Source organism: Coenobita brevimanus, unplaced genomic scaffold, assembly GCF_032717465.1.
Source record: "Coenobita brevimanus isolate Jiangsu-jjx unplaced genomic scaffold, ASM3271746v2 jjx.HiC_scaffold_2767, whole genome shotgun sequence".
Classification (NCBI taxonomy): Eukaryota; Metazoa; Arthropoda; class Malacostraca; order Decapoda; family Coenobitidae; genus Coenobita; species Coenobita brevimanus.
The window spans coordinates 15,636-32,467 of NW_027643727.1; the positions used below are offsets into that span (position 1 = coordinate 15,636).

Genomic DNA, 16,832 nt, shown 5'->3' on the forward strand with positions numbered 1-16,832 from the left:
TTTTACCGAGTGTCCTGCAGTGTTTTGGCTTTCACCACTTTGTTATGGCACCTACCCGTGAACTATTGAGTGAAATCATATCCCAGATCATTGCTCTAAAGGAGGCAGGCCACCAGGCAAAGGAAATTAGTGAATTGGTTGGTGTGGCTCGATTGACAGTGCAAGGCCGGTGGTGCACGTGGTTTCGAGTGGAAAACAGTGGTGAAGTTCCCACAAAGAAACCGAGGCCTGGTAGGCCTGTTAAAACTTCCCCAAGGTCTGTTAATGTTTTAAAACATGCAGTGGAGTTTAATCCTCGTGTGAGTGCAAGGAAAATAAAGGAGAGCAACCTGGAAGTGTTTGGTGAGGTGTCTGTGAGAACAGTGTCTTGTAGGGTCCATGAACTTGGTTACACAAGTCACAGGCCTGTGAAGAATCCTCTTCTCACAAAAAAACCAGTGACTTCGTAGGCTTGCCTTTGCTAATAAATATCTTAACTGGGGTGAGGAGCAATGGTTGTCAGTGTTGTGGTCTGATGAGGCAACGTTTAGTGTCACCTGTAACAGAGGAGCACGTGTGTACCAACGCAAAGGTAGTGACCCACTTGACCCACGGTATGTAGAGAGCACAGTTAAACATCCTGATTCACTCATGGTATGGGCTTGTTTTTCTGGTCAAGGTTTGGGGAAGCTTGTTGTGCTTCCGAAGAACATAAGAGTGAATCAGGATGTTTACCTGGAGTAAAGGATACTCTACGAAGCACTAAAGGTAAATAAAATGCATTATTTATATGTTTTTTGATTGTTGAAAGGTTTGTTTCGTAGGAGGGACGCAGGGCGCTCGATACTTCTGACGAGCACTGTAGTAAAAAATGACCAGCTGGTTGACTTGGTTGGGTTTCACCAGGCCACCTGTATTGCTGGGCCAGGCAACCAAAGATGTACAGTATGTTGCTTGCCGCAGGGTGCAGTGTGAAGCATTGCTAAAACACTAGGCAACTTGTCTCTTTAGCTGCCCAGTATAGGAGGCCACTTACAGCAGACGTGTGGGGGGGGGGGGCTACATCCGTGTCCTAAGACGACTAGGGCAGGGAACATCATCAACATTAGCTGGCTCCCTTACCTGGTGATGAAGGGGGAGCACTTGGTTCACAAGATTGATGAAGATTAATCCAGTTGCCACAACTAGGCCACCAAAAGAAAGGTTGTCGATGACCATGCTTCGAGCCCCATCACCATTTTAAGGTAGTTGACTTCAGTGTGAAGCACATTGATGTGTGTCCAGTTTCACTGAGCACTGTTGAGAGGATGGTCACATGGAGAGGTTGAAGAATGAGAGGTTAACTCTGAGAGTGTGAGTGAGGTGGAGGGGGGAAAGGAGGGGGAGACTGAGGATGAGATGGAGTGGAGAGGTACTGTAGGCCTATATGAGAGGGGGTGTAAGTTGGAGTGAAGGCAGCATGATGGCAGAGAACAGTGACATGGATGTGATTAATCTGTGTCCACCTTTTATAGGATTAAGGTGTCTGGCAATAGATATATGGATAGATAAACTGATAGACTATGTTGATAGATTTTCCAGGTTTTGTACTTTTCTCTCCTGTTTCAGAATCTTTCCCACTTCATAGTAAGTGGAGGAAAAATTGAATTTCACTGATGATGATCTTGATTATTTGTTATTGTGCTGTACCTGACAGTATTCTGCAAGCACCAGTCTGATAGTATTGTAATAATACCTTTTTTGTCACTTTCAGGGTCTGAGCACTGAAGAATTGTTCCTGGAATTATTGCGGAGTAGTTTTCTGGGTCTGAGTTGCCCAGAGTATCAGCCCTACCAGGAGCTGAAGTGGGTGGGCTTCACCTTCATCAAGGTCCCCTCCATCCTCAATACTATCCACCTTACGTTAAACGGACCAGGTTAGCCCTCTCTTACCATCAGCTCTGCTTTGGTTTGTGTGTGTGTGTGTTTGTGTTCTTACATAATTGTTCTTACCTAATTGTATCTTTACAGTAATGAATCAAGCTCCTACTGTCCCATGTCTTAAGCCATTTTTATCGTACATACCCTTAAATTTATGAATTGTCTTGGCACACACTGTTTCATTTGGTAGTGCATTCCACTGATCAATTGCCCTATTTAGGAAACTAAATTTTCTTATGTCTGTATCACCTCTCTTTTTATGCAGTTTTTTGCAGTGTCCTCTTGCTGATACATCCCTATAGGTTATGTAATAATTTATGTCTATTTTCTCCTTCCCTAATATGCATTTTTATTGCATAATCATGTCTCCTCTTTTCCTTCTCTCATGTAGTGTAGGTAGATTCAGTTTTTCTAGTCTTTCTTCATAACTTAGATCCCTAAAGCTTGGTATCCATCTTGTAGCAACCCTTTGAACTTTTTCAATCTTATCTCTGTGTTTTTGGAGATGAGAATTCCAGACTACTGATGCATACTCCAGGGTTGGTCTCATGAATGATGTTATTATCCTTCTTAGCATGTCTTCATTTATGTATGTGAATGCTATTCTCATATTTGCAAGCAGTGTATACATGTTCCGTACCTTCTCACTGATGTGGTCAGCCGGAGATAGTCTGTTATTGATAATCACACCTAGGTCCTTCTCTCTTTCTGGTGTGTGTAGGGTTTTACTTCGTACCGTATAATCCCAATCAGGTCTTTTTCCACTTTTACCAAACTTGATTACATGACACTTGTCCACATTGCATTCCATTTGCCATGTATTGCTCCATTCTTGAAGTTTATATAATTCTTCTTGTAGCTCTTTACAAGAGTCTGTGTTAGTAAATCTTCTTTGTATTTTTGCATCATCATCAAACATATTTAGATAGCTTTCATTTCCAGTGTTGCTATCTGTATCATTTATATACACTAAAAACATAATTGGTGCCAGCACTGAGCCCTGTGGAACTCCACCAGTCACTTCCCACCATGATGAGTAATTTCCCCTTAGTACTGTTCTCATTTCTCTTTTTTTGAGAAAATCCTTTATCCAACAATACTGTTTGCCTTGGATTCCTCCTTGATGGTACAGTTTCTATAAAAGTCTTTGATGTGGTACTGTCAAATGCTTTCTTGAAATGTAAATAGATACTGTCCACACATCCTTCTCTTTTCTGTAATGTTTCTGTTACTCTGTCATAGTAGCTCAACAGATTAGTAACACATGATTTTCCCTTTCTGAAACCAAACTGTCTTTCTGTTATAATACTGTGTTGTTCTAGATGATTTCATCCATCCATCCATCATCCAATCCTACATTGCCCCAGGAGGAGAGTAAGAGCCCGGGGCTAGGCAGTTGGTCCCGACATTTAAGATGAAAGTGACTAGATGATTTACCCAAACTTTTCTTAACAGCTTTTCTAATACCTTGCTTACAACACTGGTTAGTGATACTGGTTGGTAGTTGAGTGGATTTTGTCTGTTCCCTTTCTTGAATAAGGGGACAATGTTTGCTTTCTTCCAAATATCAGGTAGTTTACCTTGTCCCATGGTATCCTTGAAAATTAAAGATAATGGTTTACTTAACTCCTTTGCACATTCATGTAGAAGTGGTATGTCTCTCTCCTGTACCACGTCAATTGCTCTTGAGTAAAAGCTCAACAAGTTGGAAACTCATAACCTTCCACTTCTAAATCCAAACTGACATTCAGCCAAAATATTAATCTCTTCTAGATATTTTATCCATCTGTCTTTCAGGATTCTCTCACACAATTCCGCGACCATGCTGGTTAAGGACACTAGTCTATAATTCAGGGGTTCTTTCCTGTTTCCTCCCTTATAAATTGGTACCACATTTGCTCTCTTCCATTCTTGTGGCACTTTCCCCTCTTCCAGAGAACACACAACTAAACTGTGAATTTTATCCGTCAAATGAGGTGACCATACCACAGCTGCATACTCTAGTCTTGGTCTTATCATGGTCACCATTAACTCCCTCAGCATTTCCTCGTCCATATAATTAAAAGCGACTCTCATGTTGGTAAGTAATCCTTGAGCTCTCCAGTGATTCTGTTTGTATGCTTTTCAAGTCATCCTGAATAATGATTCGCAAGTCTTTCTCATCTTTTCTTTTAATATTATCTCATTGCCCATTTTATATGTCCAGTGCGGTCTTTTTTCACTCATTCCTATTTCTGACACATGACACTTCTTGGCATGAAAATCCATTTTCCAAGTCTGGCTCCATCTGTGGAGTTTGTCCAAGTCCCCTTGCAGTTTTTTACAACTATCAGTACATTTAAAATGTTTTGTGGTTTTAGCATCATCTGCAAACATACACGTGTAACTATTCAGATCCTCTGGCAAATCATTTACATATATCAGAAACATTATTCTGGTTAATATAGAGCCCTGGGGTACTCCACTCTTGCACGAGATCCAGGAGATTTTGGTCCCAACAGCTTTCTTGGCTTATTATATCTAGAGTATTCCAATTTATATTTGTATTAAAATCTCCAGTTAGTATAATTCTTTCCGATTTCTCTTCCATTTTATGGAGTAATGCTCTTAAACTCTGACTTGTACTCTCTGCCAGGTCCTCATATTCGTCTCTTTCCCATGTGTTTGATCTGGGTGGCATGTACAAAATGGCTACAATTACTTTCCTTTCAGATGTATTGATCTCTACTGCAATCAGTTCTACTTGTGAGGGTATATCTAGTTCTATTTCTTTGACTTTTTGTTTTTCTTAGTTAATATTATAATTCCTCCTCCTTTTTTTAAGTTCCTATCTCTTTTCCATATATTATATTCCTCTAAGTTTAGTAGGTCATTTGATATCCTTGGTGTTAATTTTGTTTCAGTTAGGCATATTATATGTGGTTCATTTTCTCTGACATAATCAACATCTCTAATAATTTAGTTACAATTCCATCCACATTTGAGTACATCAACTTAATCATCTTGTTTATATACTTGTCATGACATGGTTCTACAACCTTCCTCCTTTTTATTCCCTCCTGTTTATGTACCACTTTCGTACCTGCAATCCTATTACTGTACTTTGTAAAAAACTGTATTCTTCTCCTCTTCTGATTTTCCCTCATTTTTTGTTTTTGCTTCCTCCCTTTTCTCTTTCAGTAATTCCAGTTCCTCTTGTGTTAGGCATCTTTTTATCCATACATTTTTGAACTCCTCTTTTTCCATAAGATTCTTTGCATTTTTTAGTATCTCCTCCACGGTGTTTACACTCTGGAAGGTTACCTTTAGGGGTCTTGACTTGCTTTTCTCGTATTTCCCTAACCTTTTGTGTTCCTCTATGTCTTTACTACAGATTTCCTCTGATACTTCTTTCAGTAAGCTCATTACATTTGTGTGTGTGTGTGTGTGTGTGTGTGTGTGTGTGTGTGTGTGTGTGTCTCTCTCTCTCTCTCTCTCTCTCTCTCTCTCTCTCTCTCTCTCACTAATGCTGGTACCTCTTCCCCTCATATTTTTTATTTTTATTTTTTTGTCCTTCTATACAGTCATTATTCAACCTCTTACTTCTGTTTGATGTTCTTAGGTTTGTTTTTTCACCTGTTAAACATATTATATACAGTATGGGCTTATAAGTTGTAGATTGGAGTTACCAGTCATAGCTTGTAGTTCAAGATGATTTACAAGTGTTATGGTGATAACAGATTCATTCACTTCTCAGTTACATATATAATATTATATACAGTACTGTTGAACTGGGTGATATTTCTGTATACTATTGAGCCAGTGCTGAACATGGTGTTTAAATTTATTGCAGTTTTGCAAATGCTGAAGCAGTAAATTTTGATCAAAGGTTAATTACAGTAGAGAGTGAGACTCAGTTTACTCTGTGAAGAGCTTCTGCTCTTTGCATTATACCTTTGTATGATGTGAAGAGCAGAAACTTGTAGGGTTTGGAAATGGAAGATCTGCCATTTAATTGTTCCGGATGGTAATTTCCATGGTTACTGCAGCACTGCATCCCATTGCCAAATATAACTGGATGAAACAGACAGAGCAAAACAAAGAAATGCACATGTGAATTATGTGCTATGCTGATTTGTATGTTGTGCTCAGCAGTAGTTAGTGTGGAACAAGCATTAATAAGTTATTAACATCATTATGATTAGTGTCCTATCTCTTTTCTTCTCACCTGTTTACAAAGATGATATTCACACTTATAGTACAGTAATGCATGTATTCTTGCTGGTGTACCGTAGGTGACTCTGGTAGTGGAGGCGAGTGTGAAGACCTTGCAAAAGCAGTACAGCGGCTCTCTCAGATGACCCTTTTGATGGATCAGGTGGATTCTCGTATCAATTGCAATTGCTTAGAATACCTTCTCAATGAGCTGATCCATGTCAATAAAAACCTCATCCCAGAAAGGGATGCCCAAGCAATTGTTGCTATCAGGTAGGTTCATAACTTCTGCTCATTAAAGGTAACTTGAACCATGTACAGTACTTGTATACAGTAGGTATATACCACTTTCTTTTTTGTGTCGAAAAACTAAATGCAACACTTCTTCCTCATCTTGAATCCTCTCTTCATTTGTGTATAATATACAGTAATTGTCTTCCAGCATATTCACCTGAATGCTATTCTTTTGATTCAGCTGAAGGATATGTTTCTTCCTCCTATCCAAATCACTCAGATATACTGTACTCACTTAAAAATTTTATCACTCCCTCACTGGCATTTACGAGAAAAATTGGTTTATGTAGAACAAACTAGCTGCTTCATCAACAGAATAAGCTGTCAGTATTCAGTCTGTATGAGTCTCAGAGTTACCCACAAGTCACATTCTCTGGCCAGCCCCTCCAGTTCAGCAGACCGCAGAATCTTGGGACTTACTGGATACACATGTGACTTTTTCTTAGCATGCAAACAACATTGGTGCAGTGCTCCTACATGAACTGAGGACACTACAGATGCTGGCAGGTGTGAGCTTTGGCTATCAGAAAGAATTGCTGATAATAGTTGACAAGCAATTACACTCAGTCTTCGAGTAACACGGACGACATACTGTACACTGGACAAGGACCGTGGTGCTCAAGCCTGTGTCACTCAGACAATATGTTTGTTTATTTAATGGTTCAGTGTAGTATGACGTCTTACCAAAACTCTTATTTTTACCTCTTCTTACCACCCAGTCCCACATAAATTACCCCCTACTTATACCCATCATCAGCTAAAACATTGAAAGAGCTATAACTTGCCAGCAAAGGTACCCGGTGTTGCCGGGCCAAAAAAAAGGCAAACACTCTAATCTTATTTGTTCTGGTTCAATCATTCTCTCTACTCCAGAAAGACCATGTGCTTCTTGTGGTTTTGAAGGGGGGTTATAAGAGGTCCAGAAACTTTCCATTTCAGCTTTCACAGACTAATGCACAGTATTTGTGTGCACTTGTTTACTCTCAAGCCCCGGTTACACACTAGCGACTCAAGGTCATGTCTTAGTTGGCTCCCACTCCTTCTGACTGGCCTCGAATCTGCTCTGCTCACGACTGCCTGATGACCGGGCGTGACGTCCTCAAGAACATGACAAGATCACGAGGCGACCGTGAGGTGACGGAGCTACGGGTTTTCAAATTTGAAATTTAACAAATTTTTGTCAGCCACGACTGTGACACGACTGCCCACGAACGCAAGACAACTGCATGACTCGTTTGGGGAATGCACCCCAACCTCCCCACAACCAACCCATGTGGCGGGGCATCACACCTGGACCACCGATGACACCCAGTGTGGGGCAGGGCATCACACCTGGACCACCAATGACACCCAGTGTGGGGCAGGGCATCACACCTGGACCACCAATGACACCCAGTGTGGGGCAGGGCATCACACCTGGACCACCAATGACACCCAGTGTGGGGCAGGGCATCACACCTGGATCACCAGTGACACCCAGTGCATCACCATGCACCTCTCCTGTGGTCCACTCACTGTCAAAAACAAGAGACTGCTCATGACATGCAGTCGTAATGTTTTTTTTTCTTTCCCCAACAGCATCATGACACGCAACTACTGCATCACAGTGCTTCTGATTGAGCTAAGACTGCTTCACGACCAATGTACGACACTCCTGACTGCAACGCAACTGTGACATGATTTTTGGCAAGTCAAACGTTAAAAAATCGTGAGGCCCGACGAGTTGTCCCATCAGCTCACGAGCACCCGAAAGATTTCAGGCTTTGCCGGCGAATCAATGGACGATCGATGAGAAAATGCGTTACGACTGTGACTCGCACGGCAGTTGGACCTTGAGTTGCTTGTGTATGACCAGGGCTTTACCGGTGACCCCAAATGACCTTCAACCGGTGACCTCAGATGACCTTGGAGATCAGCCTCACATAGCTTGTGTCGGACCTGGAGGTCATGTGATTCTTTATGCCAAGAATTGGGCTGCTGGGTCCAGTCGTTCGAGTTTGTATTACCGGTGAACCAGTGTTCCATGTTGGCAGACAGTGCCTCACTATAGCGAGGCATAGGGAAGAATGGAGGTTTGGTTCATGGATGGATGCCATATTTGCATCTCTCCATCCAGTTAATAGAGGCACTATAGTAGGCTCCACATTAGTCTGGTTCACAAGATATAGTAAATTATGTATTACCAAACCATAACTGCCATTTTTATGTTTTTTTGAGGGGATGGGGAGAGGAGGGGTTTGTTCCTATCTTAATGTGGTGCTTCAAATATGTTATCTATATATGTATGTGACTTTTTTTTTTTTTTTCAGGAGTCAGTGTTACCAGTGATGAACCTGCTTATCAGTGGCAAGAGTCGGGACCTTCTGTTGGCTGCTGCAGCTGCATCAGGAAGCTTACACATATTTGCACAGAAATTTGTTAAGTTCAATGAAGCTAGTATGGTAAGATTTTAAAGATTCTTTGCACAGATTCTTTTGAACTTGAAAATTTGAAAAAGTAAGTGAGCTCTTTTCATGATCTGAAATCAGATCAAAGCTGGATATCCGACCCTGTGTAATTTTATTTTATTTTGTGTGTGTGTGTGTGTGTGCATGCATGCGTGCATGCGTGTGCGCTTGTGTGCATGTATGTGTATTTACCTATTTGTAGTATACAGGAATTGAGCAATGCTCGTGTTGTCCTGTCTCCCTATCCACATTTATCAAGTCTACCTTTACACACATGAATGTTTTTCTCATGCACCACCTCTTTGTCTAAGTCGTTCCAAATATTTAAGAATATACCTAATTGTGATATACACGGAATGTACTATGCTCGTGGGTTTCCGTCGCTGTTTCTCAATAAGTCGAATTTAACTTTAAACTCGTTTAAGTTTTTAGACTGGACGATCTCTTTGTCCAGGCTATTCCATAAGTCTATACTTCTGTAAGGAAAGCTATATTTCTTGATATCCTTCAAGCAGCTTGACTTTTTCAATTTCATTCCATGTCCTCTTGTTGCTCTCTTATCCCATATAAACAGATCTTCTTTGTCAATTTGTGTGTGTGTGTGTGTGTGTGTGTGTGTGTGTGTGCATGTGTATATATATTTATCTAGTTGTAGTTAGTGGGATGGTGGTGACCATCATCCACTCACTTGATATAGTACTACCTACTTCTTCCTTAGCCTTTATCATTCTTTTTCTGTGCCTGCTCTCCTCTTTTCCTATTTCTCCCATCTTTCCTGTCACTTCTTATTACTTTTTTTCCTTTACAGGTGGCTTTACATTGAGTGACAAGCCAAATGGTTTCCTGTAAGTCAAGAAACCATTAGCAGCGCTGGGTGGTAACCATATAACCAAACCATACATGCCCCCTACATGTCAACAAGTGGGTTGGTGGATGGTTAGTGCCCCTTCTTATAATACAAATAACTCAAAGTCAAATAGCCACCCCTTATAGGATTGTAGCATCTGGCAATGGATAGATAGATAGATTTATCTAGTTGTGATATACAGGAAATGAGCTATGCTCGTATGGTCACATCTCCATTTCTCAACCAGTTAATCTTTGCTTTAACCTCGTGTAAGTTTTTGGAGTGGATGATCTCTTTGTCCTAGCTATTCCACAGGTCAGTGCATCTGTATGTAAAACTGTATGTTTTGATACCCTTCAAGCAACTTGCCTTTTTCAATTTCTTTCCATGTCTTCGTGTTCCTCCCCCATCCCATACAAACAGATCATCCCTGTCATTTGTGTCTACTCCCAATATGGCCCTGAACCCTTCAGTCTTGTCACCCCTCTCTCTTCTTCCTTCTAAGTAAGGCAGACCCAGCTTTTCTAGTCTTTCCTGGTATGATAGATCTGCCAGACTGGTGACCACCTTTGTTGCTCTTCTTTATATTCTCTTGATATTGTTTATATCTTTCTTTATATGTGGGGACCACAACACTTCCTCATATTCCAGCCTTGGGTAGATCATAGCCACTACCAGTTTTTTCATAATCTCCTCATCTATGTATTGAAATGCCACTCTTGTTTGTTAGGAGCTCATATGTCCGTCTGACAGTCTTATTAATGTGTTTTTTGGGAGACAAATTATCCTGGACCAACACTCCCAGGTCTTCTCTTCTCTTGCTTTTGTGATTGGGTCCTTTCTCTTCGAGTAATTTAGTGATGGCCTCCTAGTACTTTTACCCATTTCCAGTATTTTGCACTTTTTTGCATTGAGTTTCATTTCCCATACCTGGCTGTAATCGTAAATCCTGTCCTGACCTTCCTGTAGCATTTTACATTCCTCTTCAACTTCTACTCTCCTCGTGATCTTTGTAGCATCTGCAAACTTGAACAAGCTTTCCAGGAGTAGGCTATAAAAAAACACAAGTTTATGAATGGGAGGCATGTTTTAAGAAAGGCAACATGTCAGTCCAAGACTCTCCTTGTCCTGGCCACCTTTTGACCTCTCAGACAGATGAAAGCATTGAGAAAATTTGACAGGCAAGCCTGGAAGATCACTATTGATGAACTACTGGAGGCCACAGGCATTTCTTGGAGTTCATTTCAATGGATTTTGACACAATATCCTTGCATGCACCAAGTCTTGGCAGAATTCATCTCCCGTCATCTAATGGAAGATCAAAAAACAAATCGTGTGAATGTGTGTCTGATCTTGAAAGAACAGTTGAGTAATGACCCATAATTTCTTTCAAGTGTTATCACAGGTGATGAGACCTGGGTTTATGGGTGTGACCCTGTAACAAAGCAACAGTCCAGTCGGTGGAAGACGCTAACATCTCCAAGGCCAAAATAAGCATGTCAGGTCAAGTCCAACATCAAGACTGTTAGTCTTGTTTTTTGACATTGAGGTAGTTATTACAAAGAATATGTTCCCTGCGGACAGACTCAGAACCATAATTTTTACATTACAGTGCTGAAGCATCTGTGGGAGAGCATCAGGCACAAACATCGAGAGAGTGATGCACCCAGAAATGGTTCTTGCATTGCATCACAACAAAACTCCATCACACACACTGCAATGTCAATTCTGCAGTTTTTGGCCACAAACAGTCATTGTTGCTCTGCACCTCCCGTCATGCTCACCGGATCTCTTTCCCTGTGATTCTTTCTTGTTCCCTGAAATTAAGTTATAACGAAAAAGTGGAAGATTTTACAACTTACAAGACATCCAGGAAAAAAATCCAGGAGTCTCTGGACAAGGTGACAAAAGAAAACTACAGGAAGTGTTTCCAGGAATGGGAAAAGTGCCAGGACAAGTGTGCAGAGTCCCATGGGGACTACTATGAATGGAACTAAAATGGATTTGCTGTAAGTTTTGTAATGAAGGTTTATGTTTACAATTCCAGGAAATTTGGGGTCTCCCCTTGGATGTGAAGAGTCCTGTACAGTAAGCCCTCGAAATACAAAAACCCGAAGTACGAATTTTCGATGGTACAAAATCGATTAATATAGGACAGATTCCACAGTACGAAAATATCTGTCTGGATGATACGAAAATCGATACTCGATATGAAAGGAAATGCAGAGATAGCCCGATTATCCAGACTATATGACGTGAAGAAGTGCCTGAATAGTCACGAAATAACGATTAATCTGGCGGAAACAAAACACAAGTACTGTTAGATTGATTTATTTACCAGTAAATGTACAATGATAGACACAACTATCTTCCCAGTTCAGTCTGAAGAAAATTTACACCAGGTGAAATACAATGAAAACCCTGTTTCTACTAGTGCGTGTTTCAAATGGTTCGATTTTTCCACGCTGTATTCGTCAGACTTTGGGAAGATACTTGTGTCTTTCATTGTACATTTGAAGCAGCAGAAAGACCTTACCAATTCAATTCATAATCCTCCAGCTTGTTTCTGTAATTTTCTGACAACTTTCAGTTTGGCAAATTATTTTTTCTTTGCTGAAAAATTTCCTCCCCGTTATTATCGTCACTTTCCCCTACAATTGTTTCCAGCGCAGTGGAAGAAACTCAGCGTGCTCAAAGGTGGATATCGTTTCCCAATTTCCCAACTGGAGGTTGGGTTAGGTTAAAATTATTAGGTACAGATAAGCTTGGTTAGGCCAGGTTTAGTTAAACACTGAGGGAAGAACAGTCCTTTCCGTCATTATGTTAACGAAATAAACAAGAGTTGTCACACCAGAACAGCTAAAAATGATGGGGAAACAGATTTAATAAGAAACGTTTACTGTATTTATCAACCCAGAAATAATCTGAAAAATACAACCGACTATCAGGAAGAACTGATTTGGTAAGGTGCTCTTACTGCTTAAAGTAACACATATGTTTAGCCCCCTCAATGGCTGTGGGTTCAGATATTTGCCTGCTCCGGTGGTCAGCCTTGGGACCATTTTTTCAAAGTTCTAAAATCAATTTATTTTTCTTCCATATGTGAAAAGACACCTCTGGCACACCTGGCTTCCCCCCCCCCCCAAACCCATCCTGTGATTTGCTATGATTCGTGTAAGAATTAATAAAATTAGGATGCGTGTTACACCAGCATGTATACATCAACCGAAACATCTGGGACGAAGTGAACTGTGAGCAGCCAGACTGCTTGAGGTGGTAGAGTACGGTCGTGTAAACACACCAGTGACCCTCATTCCCCTCCCATAATTGCTCGCAGTTTTTTTTAGCTCACCCTAACTCAACGTCACTGACACCAGTACAGTAAGGCGTTGTTCAGGGCCAGCAGCTATGAAAGCGATAATGGAATACATTATTGTTTGTATCAGTCCTCTCTCTTTCACACATACACTTAAGAACAAACAATAGAATGAGCAGTAAATCTACACTAACTCAAAGGAGCAGAAATAACTGTGCTCAGTCGGTCCGAAATATATTGGGAAGAGTGATACCGAACGAAGAATGTGGAACTGAATGCTAACCTACGAGAACATGTGGGATGAAAAAGTAATTTTTTTTCTGATTAGCATATACTTTTGTTCCATTTCGTCTCTTAAAATTGTAAAACCCATAATCTTTCGTGTAAGCATACAGCCTAAAGACCTTACCAATTCAGTTCATATTCCTCTAGTTTGTCTTCTATACTTTTCTATTTTGAGGGTAGTAAATTATGTTCCCTTGCAGAAAGAAACTTACTCAAAATTAGGACACATGTAACATAAGCATGTTAAACATTGGCGAATACTTCTGGAGTGAAGAGAACGCCTGACTGATGGTATGGTAGAGTAGGGTCATGTACACACACCAGTGACCTTCGTTCCCTTCCCGTAATTGTTCACAGTTTTTTATAATGCCCTAACTCAACGTCATTGACACCGAAACAGTGAAGTGTTGTTCAGGGCCGGCAGCTATGAAGGGGTTAATGGAATACTGTATGAAAATTCAAAATGGGCGCGGTGCATAGCGCCGCACTCGCTGCCGAGAGAAAACAAACTAACCCCTCTCTGGTAAACAAATTTTCGCGTGCTTCTCAGTTGAGTCCACGTCCCTCATCTCTTCACAGCCTTACTGTACGAGAGGATATTTTCGCAGCCCTTCACCTTTTCATATTGTTCCGCCATGCCTCCCAAGCGCCCTGCATCATCTCCAGCATTGGGGGAGCAGCACCGTACTCTAATTCTGGAAAGGAAATTGGAAATTATAAGACCCCATAAGGAGGGGCAGGAAGTCTCGGAGATTGGGCGTGCTTTAGGCGTTGCTGTTTCCACCATTGGGACTGTGACGAAGAAAAAGGAGATGTACAAGAATATGGCCACCTCTTTCTCTACAGTTGTATACAGGTATTGCTTACTTCTTAACAGAGGGGAGTGAAGTTTAGGTGGGGGTCCGAGGGGGTCCTGGAACACATCCCCTCATTTATATGTATATTTCAATGGGGAAAATCGTTCCGATATATGAAATTTCGAATTACGAAGGTTTTTTTTGGTCCCTATCCCTTTCGTATATCAAGGACTCACTATACTTTCTTTCACCATTTCAGGTTCCTATCTGACCCCATCTTTAAGTGGGAAAATGATTCTAAATGATAATGATAAGTTTTATGTTACTTCATGCTGTGTTACACAGAATGCTAAAATTCTATCTGTCTATCTATCTATCTATTGCCTGATGCCATAATCCCATTAGGGGTGGCCATTTGACTCTGAGTTATTTGTTTTACAGGAAGGGGCACTAACCCTCCACCAACCCACTTGATGACACGTAGGGAGCACATAATTGTTTGGTTATATGGTTACCACCCAGCATTGTAAATGGTTTCTTGGCTTACAGGAAACCATTAGGCTTGTCACTCAATGTAAAGCCACCTGTAAAGGGAAGAAAAACAATAAGAAGTGACAGGAAAGATGGGAGAAATAGGAAGAGAGGAGGGCAGGCACAGAAAAAGAATGATAAAGGTTAAGGAAGAAGTAGGCAGCACTACATATTCACAATACAGTAAACCCTTCATAAATTGAACTATATGTGGATCTAGGGTAGTTCAACTTACAAATTTTTTGACTAACTGGAAATAATTGTAAAAAACTATATTAGCCCCCTCCCCCTCAGTAATCACCAGTTATGTACAATTACTTGTTTATTAACGCTAAACTAAGGAAGCATTCTAAAGCAATAGAAATAAACATTTCGGCACATGTTATAGGCTAGGCCAGGATAGGAGGTTGCATAGGTGGAGGGATGCAGTAGTCACTTAATTACGTAAAGTTCTGCACTTATATACTTCACTTTACAATCAGTTGAACTAAAATGTAACACTTGGGATATAATAAACTAAAATGTAGCACTTGGAATATAAGAAAGTAAAATGTAACCTTTTGAATAAACACTAAGCCATGCCTCAGCCAGAGTTCGACTAACTGGAAACTCTGCCTTCTGCAGGGTCAACGTATTGAGGTTTTACTGTACTGTAGTTCTGTAATGTCGTAACAGACATACATTTGTATCAGTAATTTTCATTTATTAGCCCCTTTAATCATGATGCTGCCTCTCAGCTTTTCTTGCTGTATGTATCTGTAAGCTGGGTAGAAATATAGAGGATTGAATACTGTCTTCTGCACAGGATCCACAGCCTGGTGAAACTTCAAAGATGGCTGCAAACCGTGCTCTTATGTTTGACATCTCCTTCCTGCTGTTGTGTCACATTGTCCATCTGTATGGAATTGATGTAAGTAAGCTCTCTTCTCTATTCTGTAGAGGTCGTCTTATATATCTTTGTTGTTTGATAATACAAAAACATAACTTGTACAGCAGTCTGATGATTAACTAAGAAGACTTTATATTTATTATTATTATTATTATTATTATTATGATATTTATTTTTTCAATTTATTTTTTCTTTTGGCACCTGGTGATTTAGTGGGAAATTACGGTGCTCCAATCGGATTGAGCTGGCGAAGGTTTATATCCAAGGGATGGTTGGGGTTTATTACTCATGTAATGCCACTTAATGATGAGTGAGGCCGGTCACTCCCATCTTAAATGTCAGGACCAATTTGCCTAGCCCCGGGTTCATATGCTTCTCATGGGGCAATGTAGGATTGGATGATGAATGAATGAATGATATTTATTTTTTATTTTTTGCTACTACCAGTCATTGTTATACAGCTTAAGAAAGATTCCTTACCATGAAGGAGTAAAAAAAATCCCAATTAACCTTCTCCATGCAATAACACAATTTGTACTTAATTCATGTTACTGTTAGACTATAATAGTTTGCTAAGGAAAACCCATTGTGATGAATGGGTTGAGATAATGTAGTACAGTAGTATCTGTTCATAAGCTTTAACCCTTTGGAGATGGGATGTTTCCATCAGCAGAGTGAAATTGGTAACAACTAGCATAAAATTATTAAATGTCCCAGGTCTCATTTGTCCTTTTCGGCATAAAAAGCATCTTTTATAACAATACAGTTCTGTAATTTGTTATACTTGAAAGAAAATTCTGCATTTGGAGGCTGCAATAGGATTATTAGTACATTAAAATGTGTTAGTGGCATAAGAACTAACAGTCAGGAATAGGAGCATTGGGGTGGTAGGTGGGGGCACTCAACATCCACTCACTCGATGTAGTGCTGCTCTTGGGTGGCTACCCTTTCCTCTCTTCCTTCGTTGTTTCCTCTTATGTCATTCTTTCCTCTTCCTTCTGTCTATGAGTGACAAGCCAAATGGTTTCCCGTACACCAGGAAACCATTTACTATGCTGGGTGGTAACCATATATCTAGACTATGGCACCTGGTGGTGTAGTGGGTAATTAAGGCACTCCAGCCTGATTGAGCCTGTGTCAGTTCATATCCAAGGGGTGGTTGGAGTTTATTGCTCACGTAATGGCATGCAGGGAAGAGTGAGGCTTGTCACTCTCATCTTAAATGTCCCAACTTACCTTTCCCGGGCTCCTACAATCCTCATGGGGCAGCACAGGTTTAGATGATGGATGGATGGATGGTATGTGGAGTATTGTAGATTGCATAGGATAAGAA

The 16,832-nt window shown here is 40.5% G+C and overlaps 1 protein-coding gene across 1 annotated transcript in view; it reads left to right on the forward strand.

The window, feature by feature from the left end:
- Positions 1-16,832, forward strand: part of LOC145390046 (mediator of RNA polymerase II transcription subunit 24-like) — a 59,135-nt gene that overhangs the window by 12,026 nt on the left and 30,277 nt on the right. Inside the window, 5 exon segments of the mRNA XM_080265124.1 lie at positions 1,733-1,895; positions 6,174-6,366; positions 8,243-8,336; positions 8,697-8,828; positions 15,416-15,520. Coding sequence (XP_080121250.1) covers positions 1,733-1,895; positions 6,174-6,366; positions 8,243-8,336; positions 8,697-8,828; positions 15,416-15,520 — 687 coding nt within the window.